Genomic DNA, 23,467 nt, shown 5'->3' with positions numbered 1-23,467 from the left:
ATGAGTGGTAAAATATATGGTGATTCTATGATTAGGGGTATGGAGAGCGGTATGCCTAAGGAGTGCTTGGCTGGTGAAAAAATAGAGAGAGTGGCTTTAGCAATAAAGAGAGGGCATGATGCAGAAAAGATGATAGTTATGGTGGGTACAAATGACCTGAGTGGTAGTATAAATCAGGTAGCACAAGATTTAAGAGCATTGTTAGATATTGTGAAGAAGAAAAGTGCCAATGGAAGGATAGTGTGTGTGCTGCCTCATTTTGACAATTATGAGTTAAGTAGACAAGCAATGATAATGAATGATATTAGTGCAAGAATGTGCAAAAAAAAGAGGTCTGGAATTTGTTCATGTCTGGAGTATGTTTGAAGGCAAAAGACAGCTGTATGCAAGAGATGGGTTGCATCTGAACGTGGAAGGTCATAAGCGATTGAAGAAGTTACTGTTTTCTGAACAAGTTGAAGAAATTGGACAGGGAAACTAACATTGAAAAGGTTGAATGTAAGAGAGAGAAACTTTAGCAGTGATTATATATTTATTGATCCTTATTCGCAGAATAAATTGCAAAAGAGAGGGATAAAAATCTGCATGGGACTACTGAACTTAGTGACTTGTATATCAGTTCTAAAGCCGGTACAAGAACTAGAGGGAATCTGCAATTTTTGTATACCAATGCAAGAAGCATTCGAAATAAGAGAGAAGAATTTTTGGCATTAGTCAGTGCAATCTCACCAAAAGTTGTAAGCATTACTGAAACTTGACTGTCAGCAGAAGATGTGATCACTGGAATTGAATGTGATGGATACAGTATTTTCAGGGAGGATAGAGAAGATAGAACAGGGGGAGGAGTACTGGTGATGATAGCTGATGTGTTGCAGCCAAAGAAAGTAGTATATCAAGATGATAGACGTGAATGAGAGTTCATTTGAGGTGGTCTAGTGCGAATTAGTGACCAATGCAAACGAATATACAGTTGGATGCTGCTATAGGCCAGGGGGTACAGGGGGAGATATTGAATTCATGCATCAGCAAATTAGTGCAATGAGTGCAGGTTTAGTGATTATTATGGGGAATTTTAATTAGGTGATATCAATCGGAAGGAGGAAATATCACGAATCAAAAAGGAAATGGAGTTCATACATCTTCTACGAGATAATTATTTGAAACAGCACATAACTGAAGGGACACGTAGTGTGAGAGTGTTGGACCTGGTTATTGGTTCAGAGGATATATGCATAAGTAAGGTGTCCTCATTACCCCCAATTGGTGAAAGCGATCATGTTGTATTGACTTGGGAGGTTGCAAAATCTGTGGATTTTTCTATTAAGAAGGGGTATGTACAGAACTACAGGTTAGACAATTATAACAAGCTTCGGAGTGAGCTTGCAGCCATCCCATGGCAGAACATATTGCAAGGGAAAGATGTTAGCAGTGCTTGGGATAAAATCAGCGGGTATCTGAGGAAAGCAATATCAGATTGTGTCCCCATGGTCAGGAAGACAAACAAGGCAGGCATTAGATGGATGAGCAGTAGTACCGAGCATGATCTGCAAAAAGAGAAAATGTTATGGAGAATGTACAAGGAGAAATGCGATCAGTACAACCTTGAGCAGTACAAGGCTCAAGCCGGAAAGTTTACCAGCATAGTAAGAAAAGCTAAATCAAATTATGAGAAGACCTTAGCCAATGAGATCAAGGGTAATCCCAAAGAGTTCTTCTGCTATGTGGCAAGTAAAAGGAAGAATGACTTCGGAAGGATAACTTTAGTGGGTGCTGATGGTATTGTGGTGACAAAATTAGATGTAATAGTCGAGTTACTGAATGATCACTTTTCAAAAATCTGTCACCCAAGTGAGGATATCTCTGTACCTGTAGAAATAATTAATGTGAGAATTGAAGTTAAGAAATCAGAGGTATTTAATATATTGCAAAATTTAAATGCAAACACTGCTGTTGGTTTAGGTTTAGATGGAATATCAGCTCAGGTGTTGTGTGAATGTGCAAAGGAATTGTCAACCCCTCTTTCTTGGATATTTAACTTAAGTTTGAACTCTGGTATGGTCCCTAGGGAGTGGAAGTTAGGCAACGTTTTTCCTTTGCATGCAGGGGATCTAAAACTGCGGTAGTTAATTACAGTCCAATCACCATCTCAGGAGTAGTGGTAGAAGTATTGGAAAAGTTGGTTAAAAACAAAATTCAAGAATGGGTGGATCAGGTTATGATACTCTATAGAGTCCAACATGGTTTTGTTAAAGGTAGATCCTGCCTCAGCAATCTATTAAATTTTCATAATAGAATGACATCTGAGTTGGACAAAGGAACTGGCTACACAGTGGTACTTCTGGATTTTGCTAAGGCTTTTGACAGGATACCCCATGGAACATTGGAGCAGATGGGAATGGATACTAAATTAGTGATATGGATAGGAGAATGGCTCAGGGAGAGATACCAGAAGGTGGTGTATGGAGGCACAGAGTCCAGGATGAGGTGACCAGTGGTGTGCCTCAGGGCTTTGTGCTTGGGCCATTGTAGTTTAATTTGTACATAAATGATATAGGAAATGGCTTAAAGGGAGATATTCAGTTGTTTGCTGATGATGCAATGTTGGGTAGCACAATAAAAAATCAAGCTGATGTTGAAAGTTTGCAGGACGATTTAAATAAGCTGGTAGAATGGGTAAAAGGTAATGGATGTCAGTTCAATGTGGAAAAGTGTAAAGTCATGCATTTTGGGATTAAAAGATTACCAGCTGTGTACTACATTGATGGAACAGTACTCCAAGAGATTGATGAGGCTAGGGACTTACGGGTGTTGGTAGATAAGGAGATGAAGTTCACGGGACACATTGCTAAGGTGTCCAAGATTGCACATAGGATTACTTGGATGTTGAGGAACACACTGACATCCAGAGATAAAGAGGTTATTATTCCCCTTTATAAAGCGTTGATACTTCCACATTTGGACTACTGTGCTCAGGTCTGGTCACCTGGATTCCTTGGAGATGAGGAGGCTGTGGAGAGGGTTCAGAGAAGAGTGACTAAGTTGGTGAGTGATGTAAAAAATGCTCCCTACATTGATAGATTTAGAGCCTGTTGGTTCATAGGTGGAGAAGAGGGGATATTATAGAAACATTTAAATTACTGAATGGTTTTATAGGATTGATGCAGGGGAAATGTTTCATCTGCATGATAATGATGGAAGAACAAGAGGTCATCCCTGGAAATTAAAGAAGAGTGTGGTTAACAAGGGTGTGAGAACAAGGTTTTTTACCTGGAGGGTGGTGAATGAGTGGAATTCATTGCCTGACTTAGTTGTGAGCTTTTCGTCTGTAAATGTATTCAAGAAGAGATATGACAGATATTATTTTGCTAGTTTGGATCTCCTGCGATGAGTCTATTGACTCCATGGAGATACCCATAATAATAATAAATAATAATAGTAATAATAATAATAATAATAATTAAAGGGAATAGATACACTATGATAATGATAGATTTTGCTAAGGCATTTGATAGGATACCACACTGAAGGCTGTTGCATAAACTAGAGAATATGGGATTGGAATATAAACTCTAAACTTGGATCAGTGGATGATTGACAGGCATATATCAAAAAGTGGTATACAATGGGTAAGAATCTGCCAGATTTAAGGGGACCAGAGATGTACCTCAGGGTTCAGTGCTTGGAGAATTGTTGTTCAATCTATACATGACATTAGGAAGGGTCTAACAGGAGATGTGCAATTGTTTGCCCATGATGGGAAGATAGGTAAAGCAATCAGGTATTCTACTGATATCCAGCACTTACAAAAATGATTTGAATAGGCTGTAAATTTGGCCAAAGAAAATGGATATTAGTTTAATGCGAATAAGCATAAAATTATGCACTTTGGCATGATAAGATTTCTAGTGGCTTATTACATTAGTGGAGTTATGCTACAAGAAACAGATTAAGATCCTTTCCTTTATGCTTATATGGTGATCAGAATACATCATGAAAATTATGGAAACAACTACTGCATCAGAGTAAAACTTTAGTTTAATATAAACCAAAATAAACACTCGCTGTTTCGACCTTCATATTAAAAAACTGATGAGGCCAGGGATCTTGCCATAATGGTGGATAAGAATTTGAAATTCAAAGGTCACATAGCAAAAGTTTTAAATACAGCTCAGACAATAATTGTGATGTTGACTTCTAAGGTTAAAGAAGTCATTTTGCCTTTTTATAAGACTTTGATTAGACCACACCTAGATTATTATGCATAGATTTGGTCTCCTGTGTTTTGAGGGGATAAAGATGCTGTGGAAAGGGTGCAAAGAAGAGTTACAAAGATTATATATGGATTATGGGAGTTAGATTATGAGGATAGATTGCAAGTATGTGGATTACAGACTCTGGTTAACAGGAGAAAGAGTGGTGATATGATAGAGATCTATAAACTTTTGAATGGGTATTATAAGATATTGTCTGATGAAATTTTTCGTTATAGAGAAGGTGGGGAGAGAACACTTTGTATCCATGGGAGTTAAGTTTGTTCACAGTCAAGAAAAGGATAACAGCTAGGTTTTTCTCCCAGACAGCAGTGAGTGAGTGGAATAATTTGCCTTTAAGGATAGTGAGTGCATCTAGTGTGAATGAATTTAAGAGAAGGTATGACAGCTGGTTTGGGTAATTTATAGCTTCCCTTGATAAATCCTTGACTGTCTGGAGGTCTAAGATAATAATAATAATAATAATAATAATAATATTTTTTATTGATCTCAAAAATATTCACATATATACAATAATCATCTTCTGCTCAAGTTTTATAACAAGGTGACGGCTGAACTGGATAAGGGAAATGGGATTACAGTGATACTGCTGGACCTGGCAAAGGCATTTGACAGGATACCACATGGAATACTAATCCGTAAACTACAACATATGAGAATGGATATAGGATTGGTGAGATGGATAGGTGGTTGGTTGATGGAGAGATATCAAAGAGTAGTTCATTCAGGAATAGAGTCCAAAAGACGGCCTGTGACTAGTGGTGTGCCGCAGGGTTCTGTTCTTGGACCACTGCTGTTTAATCTGTTCATTAACGATATAGGGAAGGATCTAAGTGGAACAATTCATTTGTTCGCTGATGATGCAAAGTTGGGTAGGGCAATAGTGAATGCAGAAGATGTCAAAGTCTTGCAGGATGGCTTAGATAGATTGGAGTTCTGGGCTAAGGAGAATGGATGTCAATTTAATGTGACAAAATGTAAGATTATGCATTTTGGGATGAAAAGATTAGCAGCAGTATACCACATTGGTGGAACTGTACTCCAAGAGATTGATGAGGCCAGGGACTTGGGAGTGTTGGTGGATAGGGAGATGAAGTTTAGGGGGCACATTGCAAAAGTAGCTAAATCAGCTCATCAACTCACTTGGTTGTTGAAAAATACCTTGATGAGCAGAGACAAGCAAGTTATTGTACCTCTGTACCGAGCCTTGATAAGACCTCATCTCGACTACTGTGCCCAGATTTGGTCACCTCGGTTCCTTCTTAATGGGGAGGAGGTGGAGAGGATCCACAGGCGAGTGACTAAGATGATAACAGGACTATGGAATGAACCGTATGAGAACAGGTTGAAGATTTGTGGGTTGCAGAAACTAGTTGATAGGTGGAGGAGGGGAGATATGATTGAGACATTCAAATTGCTAAAGGGATTCTATAGGATTAATTCAGAGGATATTTTTGAGATCAGGACTGGTGGTTGGAGAACTAGGGGACACCTATGGAAGCTGGGCAAGAGTGTGGTTAGCAGGGGTGTTAGAGCTGGGTTCTTTACTTTTAGAGTGGTAAATGAGTGGAATAAGCTGCCAGAGTCTGTTGTGGGTGCTATAAAGGTGAACGAGTTCAAGACAAGGTATGATAGATACTGTGAGAATGTAATCGCATAGTTGTGTGGACATGATGTTTAGGGCCTCCCTCGATGAGTCTAAGGACTCCTGGAGTCGGCCGTAATAATAATAATAATCTTAAGTGATATTTCAACATGTTATTTTACAAAGCATAGCAACTAAGTGCTGCAGATTATGGTTCATTTTCCAATTTAGATTTCTATAAAAAAACAAAAAAAATTCAATACTTTTTTATTCTTAAAATTATGATTTTATATTATGAGTTTACAACAGATATTATTCTGGTTCTTTTGTAACAATGAAATTCATACAAACTTTCTTTTTTTTTTTCTTCTGTATAATGTATTAATAATAGTTATGGTTACTGTAGTTGGTAATTTATAGTTGTGGTTGAATAAGATTGCATTTTTACAGCATTTATACAATAACAATAAGTTATATATATTTATAATTTTTGCTTTAATGTATTTAAGTGCTGTAACTACAGCACTTAAATGTAATATATGGATTTTTTTTTTTTTTTTGTTGATCTTGGTTGAGATTTAATGTTTCAGCTTGCATCCTCAAAGCTTTTTTATTAAGCTTCTCTGAGGATGACACCAGTTAGTTATTGTTTATTGGTTTGATTGCTGTGTTGGAAGTAGGCTGATGTTTGGTAGGTCTGATATCCTCTACATAGGATGAGAAATTCATTAACTCACACACTCAGGAATGCATGCATGCGATAATTTGGAATGTCATGACGTGTCGCTGAACTGGAAAGCCTGAACTAATATATTGTGTTTCATTAAGTTTGTAATAAGGTGTGCAGGATGCGTGTTTGTTGTTCATAATATATCCTTAAGGCCTCTTTTCAGGCTTGTAGTTAGTAAGTTCCTGTATTCAGAAGGTAGTTTATTTTGCATATCTGGGATGTAGAAGCTTCAAGTGGCCTTTCTGTAGTGATTATTATATTTATATATGATATAATTTGTTGTCTGAGGTCTTCTTATACAGTATGTATTTCTGGCTGTACTGTAGTTGGCATCGAAATAATGTTTTAGCATAGCTGCATAGTGACATAAGTGTTTTGCTGTTAGTATTTTGTGTTCTGTCATTGCAGTATATATAAAGCCAGTATTGTCTCTTTGTTCCTAAAAGATCTGTTTTATCATTTTGTACTAATGACATTAATCTATTTAGTTTGTAGTGTGCACAGAAATCATATGTTGTTATAGCATATTTTAGTATATTTTGGCTTGGTGCTTTGTGTATTAGTTTTTTAGGCATGTGGGAACTATGTCTTTTAACCTGCAGAGTTTGCCAGTTATGTTTGGAGTTTGTTTTGTAGATGGTTTATTCCATCTACAAAATTCATATCTCTTCCAGTTCATATCTGCATGAAAGTAAATTCCAAGGTATCGTATTGTTTCAACCTGAGTGATTGTAGTGGTTTTACTGTTCCAGTGACAAGTCTCTTTGGCATGAACCCAGCTTTTCACAAATATGCTTACACAAACCTTACCAGGAACACTCAGTACAGAAATTCCTTTGTAATTCTAAGATTGTTTTATTTTATTTTTTTTAATAATTGGTAGGTACTATGAGAGCTCTTCTCCAGTCACCTGCAATTTGACCCTCTGACAGGCCATCTTAATTATGCATTGTAGCCACTGTAACACTTTTATATCTCCATATTTGGACATTTATGGTCAAATATCATCTACTTTTCAGGTTTTTCATAGTGATTGTAGAAGCAATTTTTCATAGAATGTTTGGGGGGGTATCACTGGAAACCATATAACGAAGGCATGATGTATATGTATATGATGATTTACTTGGATTTTTCAAAGACCTATGATAGACTGCCACATGCCAAGCTGGTAGCTAAAACAGAACAGATGGGATAGATAACAGATTATTAAGTTGGATAGCTGATTGGCTATTGGACTAGTATCAGCAGGCTATATATGAAGGAGTGGTATTGCAAAAGAGGTCGGTCACAGTGGAGTGCCACAGGGAATTGTTTTGGGACTATTATTGTTTAACTTCCATGTTAATGAAATTGGTACTGGCTTAACTGGAGATGTGCAGCTTTGGATCGTCAATGATGCAAAGTTGGATAGAGCTATGAGATGTAGAACGGATGTTGAGGCCTTGCAGGAGGATCTGAATAGACTATGTGAGTGGACACATGATTGGAGCTATCAATTTAATCTTGCAAAGTGCAAGATCTTGAAATTTGGTAGGTAAGGTTGGAATTCAGAGTATACAATTAATGGAAAAATTTTGAAGGCAGTTGAGGAGATGAGAGATCTTGGCATGATGGTGGATAGAGACTTGAAGTTTAGGGGTCACATTACTAAAATTGTAAGAATATCCGAATAAATTAGGGAAATCATGGGGAGGGCACTGACATTCATAAGCAAAAAGGTTATGGTTCCCCTGTATGAGGCAGTGGGGATGAGTATGTATTGGAGAAAGTCCAGAGGTTTACGGAGTGCTTCAGGTCTATGGAATGTCAGTTACGAGGAGAGATTGAAGGAATGCAACTTACAGAGCCTTAGGAATAGAAGAAGAAGAGGGGGATATGATTGAGATATATAAGTTGGAGAGGGGTTGTTAATGTGGAAAAGATATTTCATGGAATAGAGGGAGGCAGGGGTAGAACTAGAGACCATTCATGGAAGTTGTATAAGGAGAGTGTGAGCAGAAGAGTGAGAACAAGGTCTTTGCTTGGAGAGTGATTGGAATGTGAGTGGAATGCATCACCTGAAAGTGTGGTGAGTGTGGAAATTGTGAATTGGTTCAAGGCACAGCTCAATGATCTTTTGGCATGAGAATGTATTGACCACCTGTGATGAGTCCTTTGCCCCTATGGAGGTCAGATATTAATACTACTACTACTACTACTAATAATAATAATAATAATAATACAGTGGTGCCTTGGTTAACAATGGCCCCAGATAATGACGTACTTGGTTAACGATGAGTGGCTGTAAGAAAAAAAATCTCTTGGTTAATGATTCTTGATTATGTGAACCTCTATCCAATCTAAAAAATCCGGAATTTTCCAATTGCACTCAGCCACTATCTATAATCTGCTAATCAGTGTATGTTACGGTAAGCGCTGTATCTAATATCGTCACCTTACAGGCAAAAGGCACTAAGTCAAAAATTGCAGGTTTCGAATTTAACTGTTAACTTTTATTTCAAAAAGTTTTTTTTTTGAACTTTTACTTTTATTTTCAGGTGACGATATGTTCTTTGTATCCCTTGTCTTAGTGTTGTATAATTTGTAATAATACCATATTTTGCGTATCTTTTTTTTTATAGAGTGAATTTTTTTACCATGTGACAAAATGGGTCCCAAAAAGAAAGCCAGTGAGGGAAAAAAAAACAGAAAAATTTTCTCTATTGAACAGAAGAATGAAATAATAGCAAAACATCATGAAGGTGTGAAAGTTATGCAGCTAGCTCGAATATATGAAACCAGTCATTCTACAATATCAACCATTTCGGCTAAGAAAGAAGAATATGGTTGCTAAGGAAACTTCAAGGTTGAATGTCAGAGGGCTTCTTTTTGAGCAAATGGAAAATCTATTACTAATTTGGATCAAAGAAAGAGAAATGGCAGGTGATACTACATCTCAAAATGCAATCTCTCAGAAAACTAAACAGATTTATCAAGATTTGAAAAAGAAGACTTCGGGATCAAGTTCTGAGGTAAATGATGATGATTTTGAAGGTAGCAGAGGTTGGTTTGACAACTTTAAAAAAAGAAATTCATAAAAAGAAAGGAATTCATAGTGTGGTCAGACACGGAGAGGCAGCTAGTGCTGACAAAGCAGCAGCAGATAAATTTGTCAATAACTTACAAGAATTATAGAAGAAGGAGAATACCTACCTCAACAGTCTTCAATTATGATGAGACTGGGTTATTTTGGAAGAAAATGCACAACAGGACATTTATCACAAAAGAAGAAAAAAACACTTCCTGGGCATAAACCAATGAATGATAGGTTAACATTGCTTTTAGCAGCAAATGCAAGTGGAGACTGCAAGGTAAAACCAATGTTTATCTACTACTCAGGGAATCCTCGAGCATTCAAAAAGTTCAATGTCTCTAAATCCAATCTCGGTGTTTTGTGGAAGTCTAACAGCAAAGCCTGGATCACAGAATAGAATTTAGAGACTGGATTCATGAAGTGTTTGGACCAAATGTCAAAGCCTATCTTGAGCAAAACAATCTGCCTCTAAAAGCCATTTTAACCTTGGATAACACACCTGGCCATCCAACGGGCATACAAGAAGAACTACCAGAGGAATTAGATTTTATCAAGGTGAATTTTCTTCCTCCCAAGACTACATCTCTGATTCAACCTATGGATCAGCTGATAATTGCAAATTTTTAAAAACTTTACACAAGGGCACTTTTTACCAGGTGCTTTGAAATGTGTTGAAGCTACCAACATAACCCTAAGAAAATTTTGGAAGGAAGAATTCAACATTGTCATAGTAATTAGGTTAATTGTAAAGGCTTGGCAAGAAGTAACAATGAAATGTCTCAAAGCAGCATGGAGGAAACTGTGTCCTTCCTTTGGTAATGAAGAAACTTCAGATGAAGGACACAAATTGGTAAAGGATATTGTGGCAACTGCTCATGATCTTAACTTGGAAGTAGAGGAAGAAGATATTGAAGAATTATTGGAAATGCATGACCGAGAACTGACTACTGACGAGCTAAAACAACTTTTCAAGCAGCAATGTGAAGAAAAGGAAATGGAAATTTCATCTAAAGATGAGGATGGAGAGAAAGAACAAATTACAACTGCTGAAATCAAAAATGTTTTGGCAGAGTGGGAGGAAGTTCAAAATGTTGCTATGAAATGGAATCCAAACAAATCTGAGGTTATCAGAACTGCAGATCTATTTAATGAAAAGACCATGCAGTTTTTCAGAAACATTTTAAAAAAGTGACGGAAGCAAACAACCCTAGACATGTTTTTTACAGGTCCATTTGTCAAAAAATTCCGAAGTGAACCCAATTGTCCTTCTGGTGAAGATTGATAATTAAAATCTGTTTTCATGAACAATTCATTTGATTGATGTTAATTTTTTTGTAGCAAATACATGTACTGTATAATAAATAAATGATATTTACCATATTTCTATGACATCTTAAATGAGTTTTATTTGCATTTTTAATATGTACTATGGTTGTGGAGATGAGCTGGAACAAATTAACAGATTTTCAATTAAATCTTATGGGCAATCGCACCTTGGATAACGACGGTTTTGGTTAACAGTTAATTCTGGAACGGATTACCGTCATTAACCAAGGCACCACTGTATTTCTTCTCTAGGAATACTCTTTGACTTCCTGTGTCTGTCATGGATTTCTGATTTTTCTATCTTACAGACATTTTAGTACACACTTTTCTGGTTGAATCATAAATTTTCTTCAAATTATGGCATATAATCTGTTAGTAACGTCTCTTCATTTCCTTTAAAAAAAGGTGCATGTTCAGTATAAATGCTGTGTCTGAATAAAATTCAAAACTGCAGTTTTAAACTCTAATTAAATGTACTGTGAGATAATGTAATAAGATCATTGTCAGTTGTAAACTAGATTTTTACAACTGACAATGATCTTATTGACATATACCATAAAAAATTATGAGATAATAACATCATAATTTTTATGGTATGATGATAATGTAATGTTAGCTAAAATGTGCTGTATACTTCTCAATGTCTATTATTTTGCAACAGCAACAGAAATATTACCACACATATTCCCTATGTCATCTTGAAATTTATGTCTTAATTACTACTGTTTATTCTTAATTTGCATGTAATCTAGAATAACAATGAAATATATTATTAAAAAATTATTATAACAATCTCCATGGAATCAACAGACTCTTTATGGAAGGGCTCGGAGTTCACTCAATGAGCGATATATCTGTTGCATTGAGACTTAAGCATATTCATGCTCCTAGCATTTACAACATATCCAAACAATGCATTCCACTTATCTATCACTTGCCATGCAAAAAAAAAAAAAAATTACTTCCCTCTTCACCATACCTTTACATAGCTTAAATGGTGGGCTTCACATTCTTAACCCCAGTTCTCTGCACTTTGTATCCTTCTTTAATATTCTGGTAAAGTTTCCTCACTTATGTGAACATGTCCATATCACCTGTCTTGTGTCTATCCTCTATATTCTGCCATTTAATTTTCTTAGCTCTTGCCATAACCATAGTAGGGGTGCAGATATTGCCTTTCTGACTTATCTTTGAACCTTCTCCAGAATTCTTGAATTTGGTTACTTGGTTAGGTTAGGTTAGACCATACATGAGGGAGACCCATGTATGGTAATATTCTTGTACTTTGCTAGATTTTAACAGATTTTAATAGATTGCCACATATGTTTATGTACAAGTGGTAGGGGAGGATCAGTAACAGATTGGTAAGACAGAGAGAAGATTAACTCTCTAAAGGACACCAGCAAGTTGTGGTAGATGGGTCAGTGTCCCTGAAAGGATTGGTGAGTGTGTGCAAGAATCTGTTCTTGGGCTACTGTATAAGTTATTTGTATAATTTATTTTTAAGTGTCACTAATTTAAGTCTATGATATAATAAATTTAGTTTAATCCTTTCTCCAAGTGTAAGCAAACAAAGTTTGCCCCTGAAAATATCTTCAGGACTGAGGTAAGGTGGTACATCCCTTGGCAACTCGTAGCAAAGGTGGACCAAGCTCTCATCACTCCTTGTCTCAGTATCTCCCATAATGCAAAGCACATCTCCTTGCAGACATGTATACTGCTATGCATTAACGGAAGGGCTACTAACCAGACCTGTTTCGACCTTTATTGAGATCTCGCCAGTGGGAGGCAGACCCAGAGTGGCGATAATAAGGCAGAAGCAATGGAGAGGCCATATTTACCTATACGAGTTGCCAACTGGTGCATAGTTTTTTTTTTTAGAGAAATATGTTGAAAGTTTATTTTGCACTTGGTTAGACTATAACAAATTTAGTTTAATCCTTTATCCAAGTGTAAGCAAACAAAGTTTGCACCTGAAAATATCTTCAGGACTGAGGTAAGGTGGTCTTACCTCAGTCCTGTCTATGATGTATATTTAAGTCTATGATTAGATCATTGTATCTAATTCATAGAATAGTGAGTATATAATGGGGTGATGTCTGCAAGGAGTTTGAGTGTTTAAGACACAGTATGATGAGATGTGTGTGTGATAAAAGGACCTCCTAGGTGAGTCTTTGATTCCATGAGGTCTTGGGGTAATAATAATAATAATAATAATAATAATAATAATAATAGAACAATGAGTCACAATGAATGATATTTTATTATAGTTTTCAGCACTAGGTAAACATCATGTATTAAACTATTCTTTTGATTTATTATTTGAGAATCATCAATTTGTTTTTGTTTCAAGTACATTTTAAAATATGAAATTGAAATTTTCAGAATATGTATACTGAGATGAACAAATTTCTGTTTGTCTCTATGCCAAGTGGATTAACTGTTCATTAAACAACTTACGACAAATTCTTGTATGAGTTTTTTTTTTTATGATTTTTATGCGTGTAAATACACACACACACACAAAATTTATTCTCAGTGTTTCATTCCATAAATTGTAATTGTTACAATAATTATACAATCCTCATTAAATAATCTTCTTTTGTAGCTTTTATACCAAAATGAAAATCCTGGTTTAACTTATGAATATACCATTCCCAATGAGAATGCTACTCGTAAACCTGAATTCCACTGGGAATATACTGACTGGTCAGTTTGTTCAACCACCTGTGGAGGAGGTTAGTTTGTTTTAATTCAGGTATTATTTTGTCTCTCTCTGATTTTGTTATTTATAAAAATTCTTAATAAATTATTTTACACACATCTCCAAAATAATTACAATCATATTATTTTAGCATGATTTAAAACTATTTCTCCTCTTTCTAAAAAATAAGAAGGCCTGTGTAGCTCAGTGGGAGTGGTGTTTGCATCTTCTGCACTTGGCCACCTGATGATAGACTTAGCCACCGACTGGAGGAACTTTTTCTAAACCTTTCTTCAACTGGCTCCCGAGATAGTCAATCTCTGGAATGGGCAAGTGGGTTATTTTTCCCAGAAACTTGAGTTTTTTGTCCCATAAATGAAAAAAAAAATCAGCTGTACAATCCACATTATTTTAGAAAGAACATGTCCTATTAAGGTTAGATACCAAGAGATGGCAGCACTTGTTTGCCAGTCTCTTCATCAGTTGCCGATTATAATTAATGATAATCTTGAGCCATCTATCTCTGATTGGCTACCAGTGGAGATTGAACTGCCCACTCTGTCTCCAAAACCTAGATAGGGTTAAAAGGCCTCTCCTACTCACTATAAGGGAATAAAAGGCATTAGTAGATTTTATTTTTTCTTTGATTCTACCAAATAATAACATTATTATTATTATTGCCACCAGACTGATATTCATTGTTGCAGACTGATAATCACTGTTGCAGTTAGCCTGGACCACCTTAGGTGGTCCAGGCTAACTGCAACAGTGATTATCATACCACACCTTAAACTTTTTTAATGTCAATGCTTTCACCATCTGGTCTGGAAATTCATCTCTGCTACCGCCTCCCACTTTCTCCCTTTCTAATTGCATTCTTATACACTATTACCCTTATTATATTCTCTCTCTCTCTCTCTTCCACCTTTTGGAAAATCTGACAGCTATTTACCTATCCATCTCACTAATCTCTTATCCATTTCCATTCATTTCCGTTTAGTTACCAGCTTTGCAGCAATCTATTAGAGACCTTGGAAAAATTCAAATATACCACTGTATATTCATCTTCCCCCCACCCTCTACAAAACCCATTCTGACCATCATAGAGAATACTGCTATTATCAATCCATTTCTGAATTATAGTTCTCACAACCTCTTTAACACCTTAACAAATCCACACACACACACAGATGATTTTCATATGGATATGTAGAAGGTGCTGCTGCCATCTTTTGGTACCTAACCTTAATAGGACATGTTCTTTCTAAAATAATGTGGTTCGTACATTTGATTTTTTTGCATTTACGGGATGAAAAACTCAAGTTTCTGGGAAAAATAACCCACTTGCCCATTCCAGAGATCGACTATCTCAGGAACCAGTTGAAGAAAGGCTTAGAAAAAGTTCCTCCAGTGTCTGCACTGAGTGGAGTTTGATGGATAGAGATGTTTAGTTGAGTATTGCTATAAGGCTAAGAATATTAAGGATGGTAATGAAAAATGTATATTTGATGACATCATTGGAGGATGTAATGTGAATGGAACATTGCATCTTCCTTCAGTTGGCAAGGGTGATTTGATCTCTGTGTGGTGGCTGGCCATTTTAAGGCTTCTGTGAGAAAAGATTATATGTGAAACTACAAAGCTGGTGATTATGAAAACCTAAGAAGGCAACTTAAAACTTTAAATGGAATGTAAAGTTTTAAGTTATAAAACTTTTACATAGTTAAAAAGTTTTAACTATGTAAAACTTTACATAGTTATGCAGAAAGGAGATAAATTCTGGTCAGTGTTCAAGCATTATTTAACAGCAGCAGCAGTGTGTGACTGTATTACAGAAGTCAAAAGGTTGAGTAACAGAAGTGTAAAATGGATAAATGAAGAGATTAAAGACAGTCTGGAAGAAGGCAGTACTGGCACAACTTAATACTGGTTGTAATCAGTGCCATGAAGAGCATAGAAACAGATACAATATGATCATTCATTATGTTGCAAATAGAAGAAAGAATGACCACAGAAAGCTGATGTTAATGGATAAGTATGGTAGAATAGTAATTGCTGCAGAAGATTATTATTATGTTGGAGGTTTAATGGATTTTTTACAACACTCAAAAAGAATTAAAATAGAATTTAATACTTCCTATATTTCGTCCTAGTCACTAGGACATCTACGGGGATTACAAAGACAATTAATGTAACATGCACACAAAAACTTACAATACTAAGCCCAACCACGTGGGTGACAATACAGTCCTATCTAGGTGGAGCGCCCTCTAAGGGCAGTTGTAGGTGGCCTGGAATGTAAGGTGGGACCTCTGGTGATGACTGTTTCCCAAATCTTCGGAAGCTTAATGCAACCGTATTTGTTAAGATTTGGTTGGTTTTTGAGAGCTGCTGCTGCTTCTAAGAAAAGTCTCTCTTTCTTGAATTTGCTGTGGTGGAGCATGGCGGTTTTCTTCCATGATACTCTGTGGGTGGTGTCCAAAACGTGGTCAGCCAAGCCTGAATGGCCATAGTTGTGTTTAACGATGTACGACTTGTGTTCCTCCAGGCGGATGGATGCTGATCTGCCTGTCTGTCCAAAGTACGCAAGCTTACAGGAACAGGGTACTTTGTAAACTCCAGGCAGAGAGAGAGGAGGGAGCTGATCTTTTTGTAGAACGGATAAGGGTAGCCAGTTTGCGGTAGGGCTTATATGCTGTGTGTAGGTTATACTTTTTTAGTATCTTGGCTATTTTTTCCGAAGTGCCACGGATGTAGGGTATGGTGATGGCATTTTTGAATTCTTGTTGAAGAGAGGGACAGGGAATGGGGGAGGAATTTATTATTTTTTTGATGCTGTGTTCGCTGTAGCCATTGGAGAGGAAAGTTCTGTGTATGTGGTTAAGCTCAGTAGTGAGGGCGGTTCCACTGGAACAAAGATTGTGGGCTCTCTTGGTAAGGGTTTTAATGATGCCATATTGTTGTGAGGGGTGGTGGTGGGAGAGTTTGTGAATGTATCTGCCTGTGTGTGTGGGTTTTCTGTATACAGTGAAGGCAAGTGTATCATTAGGCAGGCGCGTGTATCATTAGGCAGGCGCGTGACTAAGGTGTCTAGGAAGGGTAAACAATTGTTCTTTTCCTTTTCCATAGTAAACTGGATTCTTGGATGTAGGCTATTGAGATGACCAAGGAAGGAATCTAACGTGTCTGGGCCATGAGGCCAAATAGAGAACACATCATCTACATATCTAAGCCAGATAGACAGTTTGAGTGGGGCTGAGTCTATGGCTCGTTTTTCGAAATCTTCCATATAGAAATTGGCAAGGGGGGGTGAGAGGGGGGAGCCCATGGCAGTTCCCTCTATCTGCTTGTAGATTTTGTTATTCCAAGAGAAATACCCAGAGTTGATGGCAAAGGAAAAGAGATCTAAGATGTCAGAGGGAAAAACGTTTTCTAAGAGAGATAAAGTGTCAGTTAAGGGAATATTGGTAAACAAGGAGGAGATATCAAAGCTTACTAATATGTCTGTATTATTCAAGGTTAAATTTTCTGTGAGGGCTTTAAAGTGGGTTGAGTTTTTTATATAGGAAGCTGAATTTCCGGTGAGGGGGGACAGAGAGTTGGCCAGCTGTTTAGACAGTCTGTAACAAGGTGCATTGGTGGCATCTACTATAGGCCTGAGTGGGGAATTAGGTTTGTGGATTTTTGGTAAACCGTATATTCCTGGGGGACGGGAGCGGAAAGGTTTAAGTTTTTTCGTGACGTCGGGGGGCCAGGAGGTTACTTTTTTAATTAAGATTTTTAATTTCTTAACTTGCGTTTTTGTGGGGTCGTGTTCTAGCGGGATGTAGGTGGCGCGATCGCGAAGGATAATGTTCATTTTACGATTGTATTCGCTGGTATTAAGAACAACTGTGGCATTACCTTTATCCGCTCTGGTGATGACGATACTTTTTTCTTTGCGTAGTTTCTGGAGAGCCATGCGTTGGGAATAAGATAAGTTACTTTTTGGAGGCGAAGAGTGAACGAGGATGTTGGCTACGTCGAGTCTGATGTTGTTGGCTACCTCCGACGGTAAGCGACCGATCCCCCGTTCGGCGTTAACCATTACATCGAGTACCGGCACTTCTTTCGGGGCGATGGCAAAATTACGGCCGAGGCAAAGGAAATTCAGCTTCCTGTATAAAAAACTCGACCCACTTTAAAGCCCTCACAGAAAATTTAACCTTGAATAATACAGACATGAGTGAAACTAAAGTCCTATCCAGGTGGTTAGTTTCACTCACTACTGTATTGCTTTTGTGTGTGTATTGTTACAAAAAGGTTTTTGTAATCCCTGAAGATGTCTCTGTGATAGAGACGAAATATTGGAAGTATTAAAATTATTTTTAATCCTTTCTCAGTGCTGACAATGATTCCATTAAACCTCCAACATGAATTCTGCACAGCATTTAAGCCTCAATGCACAGAAATAATTTCCTGGACATTTTTATTCAGAGTAGCCAATTACACTCAGAATTGTGACATGTGAGATCTTTCACTGGCGAACACCTGTAACCAGTTCGCGGAACACTGGTTAAGAACCACTGCTCTAACATCTTCTATTTCTGATGGGTGTATTACTTTGTTGCATATGATATGAGATATGATAGAGACCTACAAGTTATTAAGGAGTTGTTATAGGATCAATGCTGTAGAGGTTCTACAGAAAATAGTGGGAGATCAGGGTAAAACTAGAGGTCATCCCTGGAAGCTGTATAAGGAGGGTGTGAGTAGGGGAGTGAGAAGCAGGTTTCTTTCATGCAGAGTTGTGAATGATTGGAATGCCTTGCCTGAGAGAGAGTGGTGTCTGCAGAGAATTTGAGTATATTTAAAGCACAGTATGATGAGCTGTGTGTTTGATAAAAGGACCTCCTAGATGAGTCTTTGACTCCATGGACATTATGTTGGAGGTTTAATGGATTTTTTACAACACTCAAAAAGAATTAAATTAGAATTTAATACTTCCTATATTTCGTCCTAGTCACTAGGACATCTACGGGGATTACAAAAACAATTAATGTAACATGCACACAGAAACTTACAATACTAAGCCCAACCACGTGGGTGACACTAAAGTCCTATCTAGGTGGAGTGCCCTCTAAGGGCGGTAGTAGGTGGCCTGGAATGTAAGGTGGGACCTCTGGTGATGAGTGTTTCCCAAATCTTTGGAAGCTTAATGCAACCGTATTTGTTAAGATTTGGTTGGTTTCTGAGAGCTGCTGCTGGTTCTAAGAAAAGTCTCTCTTTCTTGAATTTGCTGTGGTGGAGCATGGTGGTTTTCTTCCATGATACTCTGTGGGTGGTGTCCAAAACATGGTCAGCAAAGCCTGAATGGCCATAGTTGTGTTTAACGATGTACGACTTGTGTTCCTCCAGGCGGATGGATGCTGATCTGCCTGTCTGTCCAAAGTACGCAAGCTTACAGTAACAGGGTACTTTGTAAACTCCAGGCAGAGAGAGAGAGGAGGGAGCTGATCTTTCGTAGAACGGATAAGGGTAGCAAGTTTGCGGTAGGGCTTATATGCTGTGTGTAGGTTATACTTTTTTAGTATCTTGGCTATTTTTTCCGAAGTGCCTCGGATGTAGGGTATGGTGATGGTATTTTTAAAATCTTGTTGAGGAGAGGGACGTGGAATGGGGGAGGAATTGATTATTTTTTTGATACTGTGTTCGCTGTAGCCATTGGAGAGGAAAGTTCTGTGTATGTGGTTAAGCCCAGTAGTGAGGGCAGTTCCACTGGAACAAAGATTGTGGGCTCTCTTGGTAAGGTTTTTAATGATGCCATATTGTTGTGAGGGGTGGTGGTGGGAGAGTTTGTGAATGTATCTGCCTGTGTGTGTGTGTGTGTGGGTTTTCTGTATACAGTGAAGGCAAGTGTATCATTAGGCAGGCGCTTGACTAAGGTGTCTAGGAAGGGTAAACAATTGTTCTTTTCCTTTTCCATAGTAAACTGGATTCTTGGATGTAGGCTATTGAGATGCCCGAGGAAGGAGTCTAACGTGTCTGGCCCATGAGGCCAAATAGAGAACACATCATCTACATATCTTAGCCAGATAGAAGGTTTGAGTGGGGCTGAGTCTATGGCTCGTTTTTTGAAATCTTCCATATAGAAATTGGCAAGGGGGGTGAGAGGGGGGAACCCATGGCAGTTCCCTCTATCTGCTTGTAGATTTTGTTATTCCAAGAGAAATACCCAGAGTTGATGGCAAAGGAAAAAAGATCTAAGATGTCAGAGGGGATCTTTTCATAAATTCTTTTTTAATTTATCGAATTTCTTCATCTGTCAGCCTCGTTCGATAAATTAAAAATTAAATTCGATAAATTAAAAAAGAATTCTACCGTCAATCCAAAAATTGCTACCAACACCGTAATCAACCTTTCTTGTATCCCATTCTTATCTTCCTATTCTTGGACTTTTCCCTTAACCAACTTCTCCAATACCTTGACCACCATTCCTGAGATGCTGATCAGTTGATAATTTTCTAGCTCAGTCTTGGAGTCTTCTTTATGTAGTGGAATTATTTTCCTCTTTTTTCTACCCCCTTGGACCAACCCAGAGCTGAGGTTTAAATTAAACAGTGTGGTCAAAGCCATTGCCAATTCCCTGGCACCTTCTTATAATACACAAGCTGATATACATCTAATCCCATAGCTTTATTCAAAGTTCAGTGATATAATGAAGGTTCAGTAATATTCTGTTACACCTCCAGTTCATCTATTTCCACATCATCCTTTGCCTCTCTTGTTACTGCAATATTTCCACCTGGATGATATGCCTTTAGAAAATGATCATTATTGTAATTCAACTAAAGTATATATATATATATATATATATATATTTGCTTACTTATTTTGTAGGTGTTCAAGTATCGCGTCCTAGATGCCTTGAAAGGGAGGCAGGACTTGTAGAAGACACTTACTGTGATTCATCTGTAAAGCCTCTAGAAGTCACAAGAATATGTAATAAACATCAGTGTCCTGCTAAGTAAGGATTTTTTTTTAATGAAATAATGTCATAAAGTAATGTTTAATGTTTAGTAAAATATAAGAGTTCTAAGTTCTACAAAGATAAAATAGTAATAAATTGAAAAAAAAAATTTCAGCTCATTGATTCTTAATCATATGTATATGTACGACATAATAATTATTCTTTATTTAAAATTGGAGCAGGGATAAGGAAGACTGAATGCTTTACTTTGTTTACATTTGAAATACAAACATTAAGCATAATATTTTCACTTTAAATTAAGGTCACTTTGTAACTGCCTGAATGACTTTGTAACAGTTAAATGTGATAAGGTAATTTTGAATGTAGCACAATATGTATACTGTTTTTGAATGCAATATATAGAATCAAGATCTAGTGGTAGCACATGTTTTTACAATTGGTGTTGCAACTTATCCCACTTTCAGCAACAGAATACTAAAATGCAAAGTATAATCACAGAATTCAGCTAGTGTATTTTGTGAGAACCTAGAGATACTTTGTTCCAGTGTTCTATGTTGTGACATTAATGTCCTGTATTCTGTATCCTACAAAAAAAAAACAATCATCTTCTGGGATAATTTTATTGATTTCAGTAGAGTGAATTTGTGCAAAATTAAGAATATTTGTGACAGTTACAGGCTGTCACAAATTAATATTGATAGTTGTAGAAAAGTTTTTTTTCTCTTGGTTATAAATTAAATTAAAAATGCAAAGAAATTATATTATTGTTTAATCCTTTATCCAAGTGTAAGCAAACAAAATTTATGCATGTTTTCACAGCTAGGCTACTTGTCGATACAGGCTAATAACTTTACATTAATTGCCTTAGTATCCCATAATGCTTCGCATTATGGGACACACACATCCTTTCAGGTCTGTATAATTATAATAATAATCATTATTATTATTGTACAGGCACCTCCATGGAGTTCAAAGGCTCATTGTGAGAGACCCAAACTATCCTCACTATCTATCATACTTCTCCTTGAACCCATTAACAAAAAAAACACTCATAACTGACTCTGGCAACCCATTCCACTCATTCATAACTCTCCACGCAAAAATCTAGTCCTCATACCTTTCACCTTCCAGGGATGACCTCTTGTTGTTACCCCATCTAGTCAAGTTCTGACACATTTCCCCTGCATCAGTCCTATAAAATCCTTCAAGTAACTTAAATGTTTCTCTCATATTGACTCTTTTTCTCCTATCAACCAACTTCTGAAATCCACACCCTCAATCTATCCCTCATACAGAATATTCAAAAGACCACTTACAGTCTTGTTCGCTAGCCTCTGATTCTTCTCCACCACTTCCTCATCCACAAGAAACCTAGGAGATAAGGCTTGAGCACAGTAATTCTTCTCCACCACTTCCTCATCCTTATCTCTACATGTTAATGTTCAAAGTTCTCTTCTTAGAAAGAGATTTGCATAAGAAGAAAATTTGTTCGAGGTTTTTACTACATGTGGACATGTGAACAGAGAGAGCACCAGGTTGCATGTCATCAAAATTTCATCCATGTAGTTGATCAAGATCATGATGGGTTGCAAAGAATTGTCACTGGTGATGAAAGTTGGTGTTTTCAGTTTGATCCAGAAATGAAACACCAGAGCATGGAATGGTGTGGAATGTCTTATCCATTGCAGAAGACAGTCAGGTTGCAAAAATCATGTATCAAAAATGTGGTAATTTTTTTTTTCTATGCTGCTGGAATTATCCACTGCAAATTTGTTCCTGAGGGCACCACAGTGAACACTCCGTATTATTTAGGAGTAATGCAGTGTCTATACCCCAGCATGCAACGTGTCAGGAAAGAACCATATCACAATGCACGACAAGGTGCCAACGCACTGTGCTCTGCTTGTGAAGCAGTTTCTGACTTCAAAGTTGATCTGTGTGATCGAACATTCCTCCTTTTCAACAGATTTGGCTCATTGAGGATATCTAACTCGGTGTGAACCATGGAGACTGAAGGAGGTTCCCATTCAGGACTTCCACTGTACTTTTGAGCACCTGTAAGACAGATGTAAACATTGTGTGGAGTTGGAGGGAGGTAATTGACAATTCCAAATGTAGCTCTTTGTTTTGATATAATAATTGTTGTAGTTTACTTAATGGGCACACTGTGTAGGTATTCAGCATTGTTCACAACATTATGATATAAATGATGAAGTGTTTGTTAATTACGATAAAGAGCCAAGAAGCTATTTTTTTCCAGCAGCGTAAATTATTAAGTTAAGGGGATAATAAATCCCTCATTATTTTTAAAGCCAGATATGAAACTCGGGGATTGAAATCTAAGAGTTTCATGCTCGGAGATCGAAATCTAAGAGTTTCATGCATGAAACTCTTAGATTTTGATCTCCGAGTTTCGTATCCGGCTTTAAAAATAATGAGGGATTTGTTATCCCCTTAACTTAATAGTGTTTGTTAATTGTGGAGTGAATTTGAAGGAATGTTGGAATGGTTTAAAGTTAATGGATTGCATTTGGATGGATTTGGTGTTGGGCATTTAGAAAGGGTATTGTTTGCCAAGAAGGCACAGAATCAAGAAGTTAGTATAACAAATGATCTAAGGATACTATAGAAGAAGGACAGCACAGCTAAACTAGTTGTACAACAGGAGGAAGATGGATACAAGGTTGAAGATGTTGTTGTCACAGCACAAGGTGATGAAATGCACAAAGATAGGGATGAGATAAGCATGAATGGCAACCAGAGTCAGGATCAGGGAAATGACAGTCTTCAGACCGAAGGGAGAGGTGT

At 37.2% G+C, this 23,467-nt stretch overlaps 1 protein-coding gene across 1 annotated transcript in view; it reads left to right on the top strand.

The window, feature by feature from the left end:
* Positions 1 to 23,467, top strand: part of LOC150100575 (A disintegrin and metalloproteinase with thrombospondin motifs 6-like) — a 563,262-nt gene that overhangs the window by 372,940 nt on the left and 166,855 nt on the right. The window contains exons 17-18 of the mRNA XM_090402125.1: positions 13,594 to 13,723; positions 20,569 to 20,695. Coding sequence (XP_090258251.1) covers positions 13,594 to 13,723; positions 20,569 to 20,695 — 257 coding nt within the window. The remainder of the gene's footprint in view (positions 1 to 13,593; positions 13,724 to 20,568; positions 20,696 to 23,467) is intronic.

The sequence above is a fragment of the Typopeltis vanoorti genome, chromosome 12, assembly GCF_054136105.1.
Source record: "Typopeltis vanoorti isolate ZY-2024b chromosome 12, IOZ_Tvanoo_1.0, whole genome shotgun sequence".
NCBI lineage: Eukaryota > Metazoa > Arthropoda > Arachnida > Uropygi > Thelyphonidae > Typopeltis > Typopeltis vanoorti.
The sequence above is the reverse complement of the archived record's forward strand: the minus strand, read 5'-3'. Positions and strand labels throughout refer to the sequence as shown.